At 38.7% G+C, this 19535-nt stretch overlaps 1 protein-coding gene across 6 annotated transcripts in view; it reads right to left on the bottom strand.

Moving 5' to 3' along the window:
- Positions 1 to 713: 713 nt before the first annotated feature.
- Positions 714 to 19535, bottom strand: part of BBS9 (Bardet-Biedl syndrome 9) — a 479447-nt gene continuing 460625 nt past the window's right edge. For all 6 annotated transcript variants that reach the window (XM_019538430.1, XM_019538471.1, XM_019538463.1 and 3 more), the window contains one exon: positions 714 to 4457. In XM_019538430.1, the coding sequence (XP_019393975.1) occupies positions 4417 to 4457 (41 nt within the window). In that variant the 3' untranslated portion in view covers positions 714 to 4416. The remainder of the gene's footprint in view (positions 4458 to 19535) is intronic.

The following is a 19535-nucleotide window of genomic DNA, read 5'->3' as shown; positions in this document are numbered from 1 at the left end:
ACAGTTAAGAAATATGGACATCAGTAAAGGAGATAAACTAAGTTCTCCAAACAGTTAATTTTTCTTAGCATTTGTTTGAATCCTATTTTTGATACTTCAGATTCCAACCTTCCTGTCATCTTAAATAGTGGGCTTGGGATAAAATTGGGCTTGGGAATTTCCAATACTGTTCAACATTACACAACACTGCAAGAAATTGAAATATAGAGGATGATCAAGCAGAGCAGGAATTTCTTACTTTAAAACAACCAATGGTTGTCAACATTTAATTGTCTTTAATGCATGGTCTACTGAAGTCTCCAAATGATATGTTCTGGAAAACTGATGCATCTGAAGGCAAACCAGGATCACAGTTGCTAAGGACAGCCCTAATCCTGCCAGATGCTGAATGCTCCCTGTGAGGCACCAAGCAGCATGAATCTTTCACTGTTTCCATCTGAAATTAAGAGCACTCACTTGCCTCAAGAGTCACTGCAGTTGCAGAGGTTCTAACTCAACTACACAGTGCACATGTAACTGCTGGAAGGACCTTAGGTTACACAAGTTTGTCAGAGTAAAGGAAGTTTTGTGTTGAGATTCAAAACTACAAAAATCTCAAGACTAATTTCAAAGCAGTAAACATAGAAATCCAGGCACGCCACTAAAATATTGTCATATATATTTAAGTCTCATAGCTGCTTGGGTTTTGGAATAGAGAATTTGTAAACAGGATATATTGATGAGGAAAAAAATATATTTATTCAGCATAATGCATAGACTGTGATGCTTTTTTCTACAGTAAAGGGTTTCACATAGAAATTACAGTATCTGCTCAGCATACCTTAGTTCATGGCAGCAAATTACTCTTTAGATGCACTATGAGAACAAAGATAAGAACATTCAGGCAAACATCTAATTCAGTCTGCAGAGTAAAAGCTGAAGAGAAGAAACACAGACAATACTAAAATGAAATCCAGTTCCTGGGAAATGCAGATTTGTTGCGATTCCTTGCTTTAGTAGAACATTACTTGGACTGAAGAATTAATTTGGGGATGTGCAAAACACAGGGTCTTGAAACCCAAAAAGTTTAGCTGAGCCCAGACTTTCAGAAACTCAGCTGCATGTTGGTCAGTATAGAAATAAACCTTTTAGTGTATTGTTCTAAAATGCAAGGGTGAAAACTCCCAAAACAAACACAGAAGAGAGAGAAGGAAAGAGGGGGAGGAGGGAGGGATTGAATTAAAAAACTTGAAGAAAAAACCTTGGACAAATATCATTCAGTAAACATTTAATAAGCGTTCTCTAGTTCAAAGAAAATCAAATGTATATTTCATTTTATAGCACAACTTACTTTAGAAAATGCATTTCAAAGAGTAGATATAAACAATGAAAAAAGTTGGTACCACTGACAGGATGGTTTTTATAACATCACAATGTGCTTCCTATTTCTACCTCTAACGATGTCTATAATTGCGTTTGATAAAATGACCAGTTCAAGGTTTTTTTGCACTAAACCTTACATAAAAATATAGCATTTTCTTCAAGTAATCTGATTAAGAATAGACACACTGCATATTTAAAGCTTGCTTTACTCCAAGTAAGAATTTTTTTTAAATGAGTATTTCTTTAGAGCATAAATACTAGAAAATTGTACTTACAACCCCAACCTTATTTTTAAATAATGTGGTCTCTTATTAACAGGACAGCAGACTGAGTACTGGTGCAAATCCTGCACATAATAGAATCAGCTAGCCAGATTTTTCATTCATACTGCATTTGAGAACTTCTGAGAGCTTCTTCATGTTGGTTCCTTTTACACTATTGGGTAAGCAACTAAACTGCAATGATTTATTTCCTCTAAATTCACTGGATTACATGGCCATAGGAAAAACAAGTTATTTTTATATCCAGGGTAAATATATCTGTTTTAAAACCTGATGATACTACTGAATGCCACAATATATCATGAGACAAAAAGAGACCATAAATTATCACTATGCACTATTTTCTCTTTCTTCGTTCTCTAGCTATTGCTTTTTTTCCCCTTCAGAAGTATTATAGGTTCATTCCCCACAGAGACTTCATCTTGCAAAGCATAGCATAGAATAGGCAAACAGAAGCAACACCAAAGCTAACATGCTTCACTGTTATAAAAGTTATAGAAATAGACACATATAACTGACCTGAACCTCTATTCACTGCTTGCTCAAAATTTCCACTGAAGTTGATGACAGTTTTGAGTGTTTGGCTCATACCCAATAATGATAATTGCTACACTATAATTTATCCCACTAAAGCCATATGTTTTCCTTTCCAGATGCTGTATATAACAGTATAGAATTCTTTGGCTCAGGAATCTACATTGTAATGGCACTTCTATAGTACAGGATTTTAATAGTAATTGCAGTTGACTTCTCTAGATTATCTAGTAGCCACTGATAGTACACAACAGAAGATCTGAGACCTGTGGTTAAAGTTTAAGCCTAATAGCCACAGTAACCGATTAGGTCCCATGGATTTTCTTTAGTCACTGAGGTGTATATGGAGACTATGGGAGATTCTTTTATTGTACAATTTTCACAGAGCTGGAGGGCAGGTGTCTCCTTACGATGAGTTTGATACTGCCGTCCTGCAGGAAAACAAGCGGGAGGGATGCAATAGCAAAGAAAACTCTGCATGAGCAATTGTTCCACTGCAAGCAGAGGGATGGTGATTGCCCCCTCAGGGAAAGAAGCAGGGAGCTTCATCCCTGTGCCTGGAAGGTCTTTGAGGTCTACTAGAGAACAAGACCAACCAGATGGGACTGCTGCATGTTCAACGAGTTTCAGGGCCACATGTGGCTTTCCTCTGCTTCCTTATCACTTGGCTTCATTTAATAGTTAATCTGTTTAAAAATTTCTGCATAACTACAGTTACATCATCTTTATTGAGATAGAGCAGTACCACAAGGATACCTAGGGGCCTACTGGCAATGCACAACTGTTGCAGGATGGGAGCAAATATTTTTGGCATTGGGGAGGTGGGAAGAAGTTAAAAGTAGACTTAATGGTAATGAAGGCTCCCAGACTGGAGGTCTTGGAGAATCAAGTCCCATCTCTATCCACAGGACAGGTACAGCACGGACTACTGTTGGTAAAAAGTAGTACAAATCTACAGCCATCACCAACCCAAAGTTCTCCAAACTGAGTTGGAGGGATCTTTTCTTGGAATAGTGAATTTATATGTTATTAAGCTTTTTGGTGCTTGTGCTGAGCCAGCCACCAAGGGCGCCAAGTGTAAAGGAAGATTTTGCAATGTGTCTGTTATAAAATGAGACATACCATTCATTTAATGTATGCTGCCAAAGAAGCCAAAACTTCTTATTTTGTATTTCCACCAATAGGCCAAAACAAAAAGACATATTTCCTATGCTCAGAGCCAGGTCTCTGTTATCTTGAAGCCATTATATGCAGCTTTATACTGATATTACATTCATGCTACTCTCAAGAATTAATTTGTGCACCTGACACTTCAGAAAAACTAGGCCAAGATTTTCAAAGGTGTTTTCAGGTGCTTCCACTTTGGATGTTCCAACTGAGACACCTTGGGCCTGATTTTCAGAGAGTGACTGTTCAGCATGTTCTAAAACTGAGATCCTCTTTAAGCTGTCTCAAATTGGGTTAAGCAATTAAGGCATTCATAATCATTCATCATGTTTGAAAATCTTGACCCTAATCAGAATTACAGATATAAGTATCATATTTAATGCAGGAAAAGATTGGCATGTCACAGTGCTTACAGAACTTTAAATTTAAATTTTACTTCTCTTTGCAGTGACTTCATGGCAAAAGGGCTGGAGACGCTATGTCTTTATATCAAGTTACTATATTTTACTCTATCTCCTGAGAGTAGACGTATATATCAGGGATGGGGGAAGAGGAAACTTGGTGGATTATCAACCTTTCTTTTGGTGGTGAATTCAGCTGTGTAGAAATAGAGACTGGTTAGCAGAGGAGGAAAGAAGATGGTTATCTTTTGTCAAAACTGTTACATTATGAGAAAACGGTAATGTAATCTCAAAGGGAGGAAGAGTACAGAATATCTTAACAATCAGATAAAACATATCCAGAAACAAAGGTTGCTTTTAAGTGTATGTAAACACTCTTTGATCAATCAACAGAATCCTTATGGAGGGCTGATATTGCAGATTAACATAAATGTACCTTACAACAGTTTGGTAAGTGGTTAGACTTTGTTCACAGAAAGGATGCTAAATCTAGTAGTTGGCCGGAAGATCCAATCAATTTGATGTGAATGGAACTTTTTTGTGCAGTTTTTAAAGGGTTTTTTTTCTGGAGGCTCCATTTGGTACTGAGTAAAATACAGATTGGTACTGCTGCATTGTGAATGCATTTGACATCAGATAGATATATCCTTCTGAGGAAAATCTTCAGAATTTCATGGCTTTTCTTCTTCATCCAGTATACTCTGGGATAAATCTAAAAGGAGAAAGAAAAAGAAAGAAAGATGAAGATATTTAAAAAAATTGGGATATGTTTTGCAACTTTATGTAACCAGTTGTTGATTCTATCACAGTTTAGAAAGGTTTTGGTTGTAGCTAGAGACACTCAAGCATTACATGCATACGAAGTCACTATGCCTAAAGAGTGATAAAATAACAAAGTCAATCACTCAAAAGTTAGGAAATTGCTGAACAAGTCCATTCAAATTTATTCTGGCCCCTTTTATGGTTTTTAGTTTACATGATCAAGTACTACTTTTTTTCCAAGGGGGAAAAAATAACAGAATACATACGCAAGTGGGCATAATTTGTTCCCATTCAGATTTAGCTGCCTTTTAAACATAGCTTGCACTAAAATAATTAGCTGCAATGCAATAAAGAATCAAGCCTTTCATGTTTATTAATAAAGACTGTTGTTGAATATGCAAGGTGACACTTTTGGCAAGACAGAAATAGGAAACCAGTATCAGAGTATTTTTCTTTATTCAGCCATATTAAAAAGCCAACTGTGCAACAGTAAGTCAGTCTTGGAGCTGATAGAAATGCAGATATGAAGGAAGCAAGAAATCTGGAACAAAGTGGTAAACAGTTATTTCAGTTAACTTTAATATTGAGAAAGAGAATACTGAATGGTCAAAATATAGCCTTGTCCAAACACCAGCGTGAACATTTGAATTAAACTTGGTTCAGTTAAACCAGCACAAGCCCCTTTGTTCATTGTTATTTCAGGTTAAAAGTGACTGATTGTGCTTTTATTCAAAACTATGCCAAGCTGACATGAGGTAAACCAAAATAAGCCTAAATTAAACTACAATAATAACATAAAGAAAAGTGGTAAGTTCTCATACGGTGTTTTTCAGCAGTAGTTTTTCGGAGCACTTTACAAAGGAAGTCAGTATCATTACCTCCTTTTTACATGGGAGGAGACTGAGGCACACATGAGGCACAGTGATTTCACTTAAGGTATCTAGTAAGTAAGCAAAGCAAATGACAAAGTCTTTGGGTTTTCTGAGTCCCTGTTCAATCACTCCGTCTACTAGGCCATGATGTCTCAATAAGCATGTCCTTACAGCCTTTTGTGCTAGTTTAACTAAAACTAAGATCCCTCACCTTCAGTTACATGGCCATAATTCACCCTGCCCATATGCTTGTAGATTTTCCTAATGGTCAGTGGCTTTGGCTCTTGGGCATTTCAGCATGTGCCTGCATCTGATAGTAGGAAGATGAACAAACTACTTAGAGCCTTAAGACTGGAGTTGTAAAATGCCAGAAAGGCTAATAGTGAGCAACAGCTCAATGATAAGAGCCTAGTGATACAAAAGACCAAAAGCAGTGGATTCTCAGCAAGATCTTCTATTCCCCAAGGGGCTCTGAGGCTCCCCCTTGTCGAAGTGTCTATTTTTTTTAAAAGGACGATTAAAATTACCATGTTGAGAACCAATTTAGGTTTACAAAGGTCAGCTCTGGCACGGCAGCTCCTTTGTTCAAAACTCTTAGCACACAGCACATGCTGGGGTGCCAGAGGGATCGGCATTTGGTTCCATCTCATTCAATATCTTAATTAATGATCCAAAAGGAGTGAGCGGTATGTGCAGATTACAATGAACTGAGATGAACTCCAAAGACCTAAAAGGAGCAAGAAATACTGCCTACAGAGATTAGTAAAATGGAGAGGAAACAGTAAGATTCAACTTAAAATACCTTGGGGGAACACCAGTTTGAAACAGTGAGAAAAAGAGAGTCAGAAGCCACCATAAGACTGAGAGAATCTCAGAGGGCACAAGTTTGCAATGTGATATTAGGCCAATGTAATTTAGATCACCAGAGGTCATTCATAGGACAAGGATACTTTAAAAGTCTTTTTATTTTAAAAAGCATGAAAATGAGCCTCTTTTAACTTGTCTCCCAAACTTGGGACCTTTGAAATTCATTACTTACTTTGGAAAATTTAGGCCTGAAGATTTATCAAGATATGGGGCATATCTACATTGGCAAGGAGATGAACTAAAAAATGTAACTCATTTGTTTCTTTTGTACTTTGAATGAATATATGTTTTATTTCTGAGTTAAAATTTTTTTTAAAAAGTCATTTGAGACCAAGTAATGTCCCAGAGCTTTAACCTTTTGAAATGTATTTCCATGATATTGATTATTTCCTGTTAACCTCCACATTATTATTCCTAAAAACTGCAGTGACAAACTACAGAGTCTTAATGATAAATAACTTAAATTCATGAAACTTAGTAGGTCATTTAAGATTTACTGACTAGTTTTTCATTTTTGCAGAATAAAATTAATTTAGCAGTCACAATTAATCTTGCTCTCCTATAACTTTCTGATACAGTAAGACGCACAAATATAAAAAGTTAAGAAAAGGGGCTACAAGAATGGAAGTACCCTAGCATGAATAAGTTAGGGTGAGGTGTATTTATGTAGTAGGTGTGAATTGCAATTACTTCAATTGGGTAAAGTTAAAATGGCTGGAGAAGTGGAGATCTGTCCTGCAACATCCAGTCCTCTGAGTTGTGACCTGCATTTTTCCAATGTGCAGCATTCATTAATCATCTGTAGAACAATACAAATTTCACAATGACCAAATTGGCAGATGATAAATCATGGTAGGCTGGATAATTAATATCAGGGAGCAGCATGCTCTGGCAAGCTTGTACAGACAGAGAGAAATACATGGCATCAGATTAAAAATTCTGTATCAGAGGTTCTCCAGCTTGACTCATGAGAGTTTCTTCCCAGATCAATTCTTCTTCCACCCTCTTCACCCCCCACTGTAAGCTTCTCAAAATATTTCATTCTACAGACAACCACATGATCTTTGTAGATCACTAACGCTACACTCTGCAAACTGCAAGAACAGATGACGGTATATTAGTGCACTTCTTGAGATATAATGATGTAGCTATGAACTGGGAATGAACCTCTTAGAACATGATAATGAAATTCACCTTTGTACAGTGGGCTGCCACAAATATATGTACCACCTAAATCCTCAAAATAGTGTATAAATGTAAGAAAGTTTCAAACAGAGCATTGACATTGCGGGCAGGGGGAGAGTTCATTTGTGTTCTATGATGATGACTAAAACTGCAGTTATCTGAGTCACCAAGACAATATCATAAAAATAAATGGCAACCTCAGTAGTTTAATGACTGTCCTTAAACCCATATTTTTTGTATTTGTCTTCTAGAAACTGTCATCCCAGTGTTCTGAGTATTCTGTAGACATTTCCTTTATCCAAAGAACATAGTATACTGCAGTCCTAATTTGTTATCAAAGGAAACATTTTAAAGTGGTCACTGAATGTAAAGATACACCTTTTTAGTCACAGTAAGTCTATATTTAGAATATACTTTTGAGCCTCTTGTTCTAAAAAATGAGCTTGAACAATGAACGGAACTTCAAAGAAGGGCAATTAAAATGGCATAAGTGCTAAAAGACATCCGAAAACTACTTGATGGGATTACCATTTGAATAGCTGGTGGAGAAAAAGCCATTTAAAGGGATATGTAATGTTTGAGTGGTATTGCAGAAGGAGAGGAAAGGATTATTTTCTAGAGTCATAAATTGGTCAAACAAGGCATAGTGGAATAAAACTAAAAATGGAAAAAAATCAAATTAAACATGAGAAAACATTTAAATCCTGACAATTAGGCAATGGAATAAACTGACTAGTGAAGTAGCTGAGTCACCTACACTAGAGGTTTTCAAACACAGGTTAGATGAAAATCCAGTGGGATTAGTAAAGAAGAAGATGCAGAGCAACTGGGCTCGATGATCTAAGGGGGTCTTCTCATATCATTTGCACTGCTATGAATCAACTGAAACAGAACATTTTGACTTTTATGAATTACTGGCTGAGTTTCCTGGATGTTGCTGTATATTCGTGTAGTCTTAAACGCACATAAATATTAGTCAAGGCTGGCTTTGAAGTGCTTAATCTACAGTACTTAAAACTCCCCAACCCCTGCTTCGAACAGTGACTCAGAAATGAGACAGTTAGAGCAGTAGAACAAAAAGTTATTTTGGTTTTAGATTAAGTTATAGAAGGGAGGCACCACTTTCTCTATCTCTTCCCACCTAAAAGAAAGGGGGAAAAAAATGAAACGGTGTAATGAACTGACAGTTAATAATGTTATTTCTATAGCAGACATAAAACAGCCTCAGAATAAATTACAGTTAAAAAGTCACTGTTTTCATAAAATATTGGAGGCAAAAATAAATGTTCCAGATGACCAAATTTAATAGCTATTTTGGCTTCTTTGTTAGCAGGATAAGACAAACAGACTTTTTCCCAGCACCTTTAAACTACATTTTCGATAATCATGAAAATTTCCTTCTAAGAACTCCATCCATCCATTGTTCATGATTGTCATTATCACTATAAAGCTGTTTAAGGAAATAAATGTAGCTTCCTTTTCCTCAGCATATAATCTTTCTCCCATGGACACATGCCAAAATGGTGCTTCACAAAGTCCAAGAAAATAACAATAGCTTGTTAATCCCAAATAAACTGTGATTGAGTAGTCTGAAGTGCTTTGTAGTTTGAAGTGCAATATGAACTGGTTACTTCTAGCATTACTATGGAGCTGGATCAGGGCGATTCATAGCAACAAGCTATTTACAAAATGTTTTGTATACTATGTACATGAGAGAAACCGCTACAAAAATAGGATTCAGATATCATATCATGTGACAGGATTAATTGAGACTGAATACCTTCATGTTTTAATGGAAACATTAAGTGGGAAGGGTGGAAAGACATTTCTGAAAGAACTGTACAACTCAAAGTGCTTATTTTACATTTGACTTGGGAGGTGGCATGCGTGGGAGAATGGGATTTACTCACCAGATTTCTCTTTTTTGGGGGAGGAAATTGATCACTCATAATCTGGATAATGGGATTAAGTTATTTTCACTTTTCAGTTACTGGTTCAGATGGAGCTCATATTAGCTGGGGATGGTAGTCATGACTAGCCTGCATAAAGTTATTTACTATTCTCAGTTCAATTCATGAAGGACTGGAGTTTATACTACTATAAACCCCATTACAGCTGGTTCCAGTTTGGCACTTTCAGAAGAAGTACAAAAAATGAATGGCAAAGAGAATAGTTGACTGTCATTCTCTTAAAGGTGATGTAAGTGTATGCCCCAGTGATGTGGGACAACCCTACATTGCTTCTGATTGTAATACACCTAGTCTATGAATAGAGAACTACAATTACAAGCATTTTAAATTCAGCAGTTTAGCATCCTTCCTTTTTCTTCTGCTACTTACCCTATATATGAAGAACATCAAGGGATGTAAAAACATTCAGCTAATCTCAAGATGTCATAATTGTGCATCAAAACAGGGATTGCTTCACATGACAAAGAATTTTTAGAGATCTGGCATGGTACTCTCACTGGCTCTTACTATGCACCCAAAGTTATGATCCAGTGTGGAGAATGTGATGACGATAATCAGCTAGCCCTAAAATACCATATTTATTCAAGTACAAGATGACCCTGAATACAAGATGAACACCAATAGTTAGATTCTATATACAGAAAATGTATAAATTTGGTATAATTTTCCATGTGAAGAATCTAATGATCAGTGTGTTGTCTTGAATTCATTGCCCTTCCACTACTACAGCACGGAAAATAGTGGCGGCGGGGAGGTCAGGTGGTCGCTTTGCCCTGTGTTCTACAATCCTCTTTCTGTTGCAGCCTTCCTACCTTGTCCTAGTGTCATACTCTGCTAAGGCTCTGTTCCCTCCCCAGACACAATGTGGAAGTGAGCTGCATATGACAGTAAGAAAGGGAAAGGGACAGACAAGAGGGCAGAAACTGCAGAGGGGAATAGGAGACCACTGTGGATCTGACTCCGGCCCCAACCCTCACTGCTGCAAATTTCAGCACAGGTACTCCAGAAACACTTGCTGGTATGTAAATATAAAATGGGGAGCTTCCCCCCACCCCATGCTGATTGGGAGAAAAATCTCATCTTATATTCAAGTGAAAGTGGTAAATATGTTAGCTTGGCATTATGAATATGTCTATATTTGAATTAATACAACCGAGTTCCAAAATGATTATTTACAACACAACATTTTGATGGTATAAATAAAATTAGTTTGTAGGAAGAACATGAGCTCTTCCTTTAAGGTCAAATCCCACAGTATAAATATAAATTAAATTCCTACTGAAAGTGTACAGAACTGTCAAAGAACTGTCTCTGAGAAACAAACCTCTTTTTGACATCTAATTCCTTTTTCCCTTTCCCTTTTTGACAAATTCAAGTTTTTTTGGAGGTTTACAACAAGAAAGGACACGGGGCAGTACTGTGGCCACCTCACAAAATTTATATCAACCTACTTTTCTCAGTTTGATTCTGGGTGAGGTGAGAAAAAAGATTCCGAATATCCACACAGTGATGGATTTGTATCCTCAACTTTATTTTTTATCAATGCTTCATCCTCCTCACACATGATGATATGCATGGAGTTAACCTTCTTGCCATATACAGTGCAGGTATCCACCAGGTGGTCACTCCAGATCTTCCCCCATTGCACAGCACAATTAAATTGGTCCATACCAGATGGTTGTCTGCACTGGTGGACAAGGGGTAGGATACACATCAGATTTAACAAAAATAGCTTAAACTGTCTTCTGCAAAGAAACTTCTTATATCATCCCAAATTCCCTGGGAGTAAGTAATAAATACCCTTATTCCATCCTTCCTGACTAATTTCATTTATAAATCAATATACCTCCTGCAAATTTATTCTTGTACTGGGTGAGATAACCTGCAAAGGAAACTCATCTTGCAGCAGGAGTTTTCTCTCTCCATCACTAAACTTCGGCCTAGTGAAAATTTCTTAAAAGTTTTCTTGGAGTTCATCCTACCACCTTCTCTCATTGGATATATCCATTTTCAGAAACATAAATCCCTGATTTGAAGCCTCTAGAAGACAGGAAGATTGTAGCTGAAATATCAAGTGACCTAGTGACCTCATGTTCCTGTTGTAAACCACGCTACTCCTGTACCCTGCTCCTATTATACCACAAAATGACAAACTAAACTACAAAATGAACTACATTAAAGCAATCGTAAAACACAAGGGCATACATTCTGATTTAAGGATGAAAGTCTAGCTATAAAATCAATTTGTTGTGCCCAGGTTTTTCTAATATACATAATATATTTAACAATATTTGATCTGAAACCATCCTGCAACAACAAGATAAAGAAAACACAACCTTCATTTATCTAGATACCTATTACTATTTATAAGAACAGTGCGTTGTACTATCATAACACAATAGACACCTCTATTGGTTCGAACTGCATTGTTTAAAATGCAACTAACAATACACTGAGAGGTAAAATGAACAGCAGTTGGATCATAAGTAAATCCCTCAACTCTACCTATGGATCTCCTTGAAGTGATACAGGCTTCTTCAAACAACCTAGATTTCGAAGGGCATGGGTCCTTAGGAAGAACTACCAGATGTGAAGGGACAATTAGTCTAGCATAAATGGCTCTAAAATATTAAATAAATAGCAGAGACAGAAGGAATCTCTCATGGAGCACAGTACTAAGCCAAATAGGACTCTACAGCAAAAATGACAATACTTTAAACTCCACTTAGAAACCCAGAGGTAGTCAGTGCCAATCATGAAGCAATGGTGGCACATGCTTACAGCAATACATTTTGCTTTAAAAATGTGGACCTCCACATTTTTCTCTAGCTTTATCTTTTTATATGCAGCTGCATCTTGAGTGGGCTTACATGAAGTATGCTGTGGCCTATGCAAGCTTATGTCTCTCTGAACCAGTCAGTCTCAAAGGTGCCACCTTGGTCTGCCTTCAAGATGATAAAAAGGATTAAACAATAGAGGCAAGCAGTATTTGGTCTCTGCAGCAGATAAACATATCAAAGTGCTTCCCAAAAGAAAACAGATTTTCAAATAAATTGAAATTTTGGATGAAAATGTTTCACTTTTTGAAAACATCTGAGTTAAAAATTCAAGTGTCAAAAGTCAAGACATTTCTAGTTCTCTAGACGTTGGGTCTTCCAAGGAAAAACTGAAAATGATTAAGTTGATCAAAACAAAAAAGAATGATGTTTTTAACAAATTTATTCACAAAAAAATTTATGGCCCAATCAATAAATTCACGTTTCATCAGGAACAGATAATTCTTGTCACGTAATGAACTCCTAAAACAATGAACACTATGATGTAGCGTTGGAATGGCTTGCTCCCTACACTGACATTATGGTACATTGATATTATCTGGAGAACAGTGTGGAGCTAATACTTTAATTGTGTAAGAGCTGTAAATTAATTCAGAGGTTATGTAATGGACATGGGATAAATCTAAATGCCAAATAATTATGACAATATGAATGTCAATATCATAATTCCTTCTTCATGATATCTGTATTTTTCACATCCCTGACAAGCCTTATCAGAAATGTTAACTAACTAATAAACAGTCATCAGATTCTATAGGAACAAGAACCACATATGCCTATATTAAATAGTAAAGCCTAAAACGCTATACTATATTACTTCAATAACTCCTGTCTACAGTTGTTTTTTTTCTTGTTGTATGTCTTCACCAAAAATGGAGTGACACTGGTCGTATGACAATTTACAACTCTTTTGTCCTCCCAGACAAGGTATTCCTGTGACAGATAGGCAAAACTGCAGGGGTACATTACCTTTAGGGCAAGATTTTCCAAAATTTTCATATGAATGGCAGTGAAATGAATTCTAGGGTCAGCCACCCTGTGTCTGCCTGCAGGAAGGAGTCAAGACCCTTTAAAGATATATGAATTACAGCAGCTTTCCATTTATGTTGACTGACTGCAGCTTAGAAGTGACACGACATGCAGGATCTCCTTGTTTAAATCAAGAATTCCTCGTAATCCATTTAAATCTCTCTTGGTTAGAGCTGAAAAGCTTTTTTCAACTTAGACATTTTTACTGAAAATGCATATTTGGATTGACTGAGACATTTCTCAAATGTACCAAATCGTTAAATGAAAAGAAACCAACCCTGCAGCCGATTCATTTTTCAGCTCATTTCAACTTAATTAGAAAAGTGAAAACGAAAGTAAAAATTTTCATTTTTGTGTTCAACAATGTTCAGTTTTACTTATCACTGGAAAAGTAAATAAAAAGCCATTATCTCAAAATTATTTTTTTTTTGATTTTTCAGTGCTGCCAGTGGTTTGAAAATAATTTATTCTCACAGCACTGCTCTTAACAAATGTGTTCTGAGACCCAAATGGTGTTCTTATAATATCGGTATCCTATTTATATGGATGATATAAAGTCAGAAAGAAACTCTCAGAGTTAATTTAAGCATTTAAGTTACAACAGGCCCTGCAAATTAGGACCAGGCCCCATAAAGGTGTAATCAACACTACTTCACCTAATGCCAACTAGGCAAAATATAGAAAAAGAACAATTTGGGATTAGAGTAAGTAACCTGCCCCCTCATCCCCACCTGTCCCCCCCATAAAAATCCTGATAAATAATGATCATACATATGTAGGATCCCAACTTGCCTTCCTTGCAAATCTTAAATTGTCATAGCCACAAAACAGGTCAATGCATGTCTGGGGTTTATTCACAGAGACATCATCTCCTCATTCATAGATTGTAAGGCTGGAAGGGACCTCGGAAGATCATTGGGTCTAACCTGGTGCATCAAGCAGGAGCGATACCTGGGGGTCAGGTGACCCCAGCAAGGTGACCTTCCAGTCTCCTCTTGACAATTTCCAAGGTAGGTGATTGCACCACCTCTAGAGGGAGCTTATTCCACAGTCTGGACACCCTGACTGTGAAGGGTTTCCTAATGTTGAGCCTGAATTGATCTTCCAAGAGTTTGTGGCCATTACTCCTGGTTTTCCCCTCGGGTGCCCTGGTGAGCAGTTGCTCAGCAAGCCCTTGATGTACTCCCCTAGCGTAGCGGTAAGCTGCTACCAGGTCCCCTCTCAGCCTTCTTTTCCTCAGGCTGAAGAGTCCCACATCCCTCAGGCTTTCCTCATATGGTTTGCCTTTTAAGACTCTGATCATATGGGTGGCTCTTCTTTGGACTCTCTCAACCTTGTCCATGTCCTTGTTAAAGTGTGGTGCCAAGAACTGGACACAGTACTCCAGCAGTGGTCTCACCAGTGCTGAGTAGAGTGGAAGAATCACCTCCTTGGCTTTGCTGGAGATGCATTGATTGATGCATGCCGGAGTATTATTTGACCTACTGGTTACAGAATTGCACTGCCGGCTCATATTCATACTGTGGTCTGTTATGACCCCCAGGTCCCTTTCATTCGTGGTGCTGGTCAGTTTGGTGCCGCCAAGCCTGTAGGTGTGTTGGGGGTCACCTGTCCTGAGGTGGAGCAATTTACATTTCTCAACGTTGAACTTCATCAGGTTCTGATCTGCCCAGCATACCAGCCTTTCCAGGTCTGCCTATATCTGTAGCCTATCTTCAAGCATGACCACGCTCCCCCATAGCTTGGTGTCATCCGTGAACTTGGCCAGTGAGCTCTTCACCCCCTTCAGTACAGACTTAACACATCTGCTCTACAGCCTTATTGAGATGGTACATAGACGCTCTAGACAAGTCTGAAGCAGAAAGATGTCACCAAACTGAAGAAAATTCAGAAAGCAGTGACATGTAAGCATTTGACTGACTGATTTTTTTTTTAGGAAAGATTAAAGATGTAAGCAACAGAAATGAAGTAATTGAAAAGAGAAGTGGGGCCCTAAGTATTATTTGATGTTATGCAAAGGGATAAAACTAGGAGCAATGAGATGAACTCAAAGAAAGGAATATTTAAGATACTTAATGTGATACCTTCTGCTAAAGGAAGCTGAGAAAGCTACATGGCTTAGAAAATTAGTATTTCCTTCCTAATGGACTGTGACAATTGCTGAGAAACAAGTGCTGCCCATTCATGTTTGTTCAGTAGATGCCAAAGCCCAGTGATTAGGCAGTGTGAATGGCTTAGAATGGTCCTGAATGGTGCTGAGAGGCACTTTTAGGACAATCCATATTACTTAGTTGCCAGGCTTTGGTGCATTAGAGCAGGACTGAATGGGCACTGTTTGCTTCTCAGCAGCAGTTGCATGCTAGTTGTGGAGGCAGTTTGGACATGGCCTAAAAATTAGACCAGTGGTGCTCAACTTTTTTGAACTGTGGGCTGGTTCAGTCCATGGGTTGGATCAGGCCCAAAACGCTAGGATCAGGCCCTGCATTGTCTTCTTGGTCCTGCATTCCTGGATTGGGCCCCATTCCACCTATGCCTGGCCCAGGTGTGCCTGGATTGGCTCTGCCCTGCCCTGTGCACATGTATCAGGCCCTGCACATTAGGATCAGGCCCCATAAAGCCAAACTAGCATGCAGAGCCATGCTACCTGGCCTGCAGGGCTCCCCACTGGTAGAAATTTGGCAGCAGGGTAACAGTACGGCTCCTGCACTATCAAATTTTTGGACTCGTGGACTAGGGACAGAACTTGTTTAAGTGATCAGAAATTGGTTTAAACCTGTAACAGAACAGAAGCTCAGTACACGTAAACCAGTTTCAAAATAGCTGAAACTGGTTTAAGATAAACCTGGTTGAATGTAGTATCAGATTTAACTGATTTGGGTCAAACTAGTTTATGAAACTTCTGTCCCAGACCCCTTCCTGATTTAAGTTAAATCAGTCCCACAGCACCCCAGAATGCTTTCCAGCCCTGTGCTGGGCTGTGCTGTCTGCTCCAGCAGGGAAGGGTTGGGAGGGGTTTTGTGCGGGAAGGCAGAGACTGTCCCCCCAGGCAAACCCAGGCTGGGTCTGGGGCCATGGAGGGGTGTTAAACCCACATTCCCCTGTGTACAGAACTGGCCTACTGCTAAACTTACTGAAACATACTGCTGGCTACAACTGTGGACTATAAATCCTAGAGGCACCTAGAAACAGGAAAAGGAAGTGATGAGCAACCCTGGAGAGTCCTGGTGCTTTAATTCTGGACTGCAAATCCCAGAGAACTTGGGGGCAGCAGGAAGAGGAAGCAAACTCACAGTCCATGCTGGCTACAGGCAAGCTCTAGTGCCCCTCTAGCTTCTGGCCAGACCCGCTGTAGGTATGTGGCTGTATTTCCTGAACCAAAAGTAAATGTGTATCCAGTTGTTTCTCAGTTTAATCTCTGCAGTTTAGACTAAACTGCAACGGCTGAATTGATTCAGCCTCAGGCTTTTTGACTGTCTGTACTTAGCCAGGGATATCTTTGTAGGCCAGATGACATGGCTCTGGAGGCCAACCAAAGCAGCCCTGAATTAGACAGACAAAGAACCCCAATGCAGAGAAGAGTACTGCAAGTGTTGGGGAGATGACCAAACTAATATAACAGGAGATTTTGACTCCTGACTTCTATTAATACAACCAATGTGAGGTGTTACAAATTCCTAAATGTTTTGTAATCTTCACAAGAACATCAACTTTTGCTTACTAGCAGTTTCAGTGAGTGAACACTCTTTGATGTGCTGCTGTTTTAACAATGGAACATTATAGTGCAAATGCTAAAATTATATTCAAGATTTCCATGGATTCCTTTGGAAATAACATACAATGAGGTTTTACCATTTGATGTAATTTTTCCTTTGGAGTCTTGGGGGAAATATGGGGTGGGAAAGGAAGGTAGGTCTGAGGAAAAATAAGTTTGAAAAAACAACAAAGGGAAAATAATACTTGTGTGTAATATTTTCCAATCTTGAATTTCACACATTCCTTTTAAGCTACAGTATATGAAAAAAATGCCCTGATATTTTTTTCCACATGCAATCTTTCGATAAGTCTCAGTATTGGCTTAAAAGAAAAAGAACAAAAAAGGGCCCATATTAAAGTAATAGCTGAGAATTTTTCTACAGACTTTTAAACAGCCTCTATTATTCTCTAAATACTGTACCTGTTGCTTTTCTTCTGATGCCAGCATCTTTGTCTAAAGTTCTGCTTTGCAAATATGAAGGGACACAATTATGCTATTAAGCACAAACATGATGAACTTTTTTGCTATCATATTATATATATTATTGTGTCATAAAACTCAGTCTACACTAAGAACCATGAGAATCGTCCTCCCCCTGCCCCACACACACCACTTTTCCATAGCAATCAGTAAAGTCATTCACAACTTACACTGTGTGACTGACGGGATACGAAGATCTTTTGTTTTTAGTTAAACCTTAGAGCCAATATTCATACTGACAGTGTTGACAGTCCCGGCACAACTCTGGGTTATTTAGATATAATGTTCTAGATAAAGAGTTCTTTACTCCTTGACTGTAGAATAGGCCCAGAATCTGTGAGGTTTTGAGCCCATTCTACAATCTCCTGGGCATCTTCAACTCCCACCATGCCAACTAATAGTTGAAGGAGTTCAATACTTCACAAGATTTGGGGCTTTAACACCCATCCAATGATTAACTGACACAAGAACAGTCAATAGTCTTGAAATGATGAAAGTAATATTTTTCAATGCAGTTTAGTTTTTCTCAGAGGCACAGGAAGAAATAAAACCTTAGTAGAGTTGGCGTGCAGGGGATAAATATAACTTTTACCATGTTGTATGATTTTGTGAAAAATAAGCCCAACTACTATAGATTCACCAAAGGCCTAGTGAGTCGGCAGGCTTAGTGCCTATGAATATTTAACAACTTCAGCTACTATGAGATTTCAACAGTAAAAAAGCAGCTTATATTCAAAGATATGTTTCAACCAGAGGTATCAATATATGTACTGTCACAAAAAAATTCTGTTGAACTAAGTTGCAACAAAGTTAATTGTGTCCAAGATCACTGGCTTTTAACTGAGCAGAAAACCAAAAGCACCAAACAAGACCAAACAACTTCATTTTTGGTGGTTATATAATGTAGAGCAGGGATGTCAAATTTACCTCGGGCCACATCCACACCACAGGGCTTCCTGTGGGCCAGATACATGGGACAAACAGCGAGGCCAGTGCTGGAAGTGGTGAGGGTAGCCATGGGCCAAGCAGAGACAGTGGGAGCAGGAGTGGTGGCAGGCCTAGTGGTTGTATGCAAAGCAACCACAGGGCAAACAGAGGTCTGTTGCCTCACTTGCTAGTTTGCCACTGAGGTCCATATCCAGCAGAAGGGCCCTGGATTCTGTAGCATGCCATGCCCCCAAATTCCCTGGCTTGCCAGTAGCTTGATGGGCTTGATTTGGCCCACGAGCTGTATGTTTGACAACCCTAATGTATAGAATCTTATGCATAACCAACAATTTCTGTACCTCGGGCAGCAGTGGCAGCAGTCATTCTTGTGCCCCCTTCAAAATCAGAGGTTGGGCCTGATGCTTTGATTCCCAACCTGTGGTTCCACAACTGTATGGGATTATTTCCTTATTAAGCAATAATGTGTATTACGCAGTTTAACAGAGCAGGAGACAGTACAAAGATTATTTGCCAAATGCTACCAGAATGGACCCAAGTAGCAAGACAATACTGTACACTGGAAACGATTTCCAAAACTGCATGGAAATACAGCGTAAAAAACTCTTGCAGTGATAGAATATTTCAATCAAACAATGAAGCTGCCATTATTTTCAAATTTTTCTCCTGCAGACTTTTAAAAAGCATAAGCAGTAGGGCTGTTCAAAGCTTCAGTCTCTGAGCTGATTCGGCAGAGATTTGGCCCGATTTGGTGACCAAAACTCTAAATCTGAATCAAATCAAAGGGCCCTTTAATCTCTTTGAATCAAATCGGAACCCTCTGAATCAATTTGGAGAGATTTGGAGATTCAGACATAGAGACAGCTTTAAATGTTTTTTCTACATACCTCTAGGTAGCAGGAGCTCATGAATGCTGTGATGCTGGGGGACATGGAGCATCCCACAAGAGCATGGGGGCTCCCTAGTGTGCTCAGAAGCAGACCTGGAAGTGGACCAGAAGCATGTCTGGTCCACTTCCGGGTCTGCCGAGGAGCATGTGGGGGGTCCCCCCCCACCCTCCCCAGCTCAGTAACTGGTGCCTCCTGGGTC

The sequence above is a fragment of the Crocodylus porosus genome, unplaced genomic scaffold (assembly GCF_001723895.1).
Source record: "Crocodylus porosus isolate Cpor-Errol unplaced genomic scaffold, CroPor_comp1, whole genome shotgun sequence".
In the NCBI taxonomy this organism is placed as follows: Eukaryota; Metazoa; Chordata; order Crocodylia; family Crocodylidae; genus Crocodylus; species Crocodylus porosus.
This window is presented reverse-complemented; position numbering and strand designations above follow the sequence as displayed.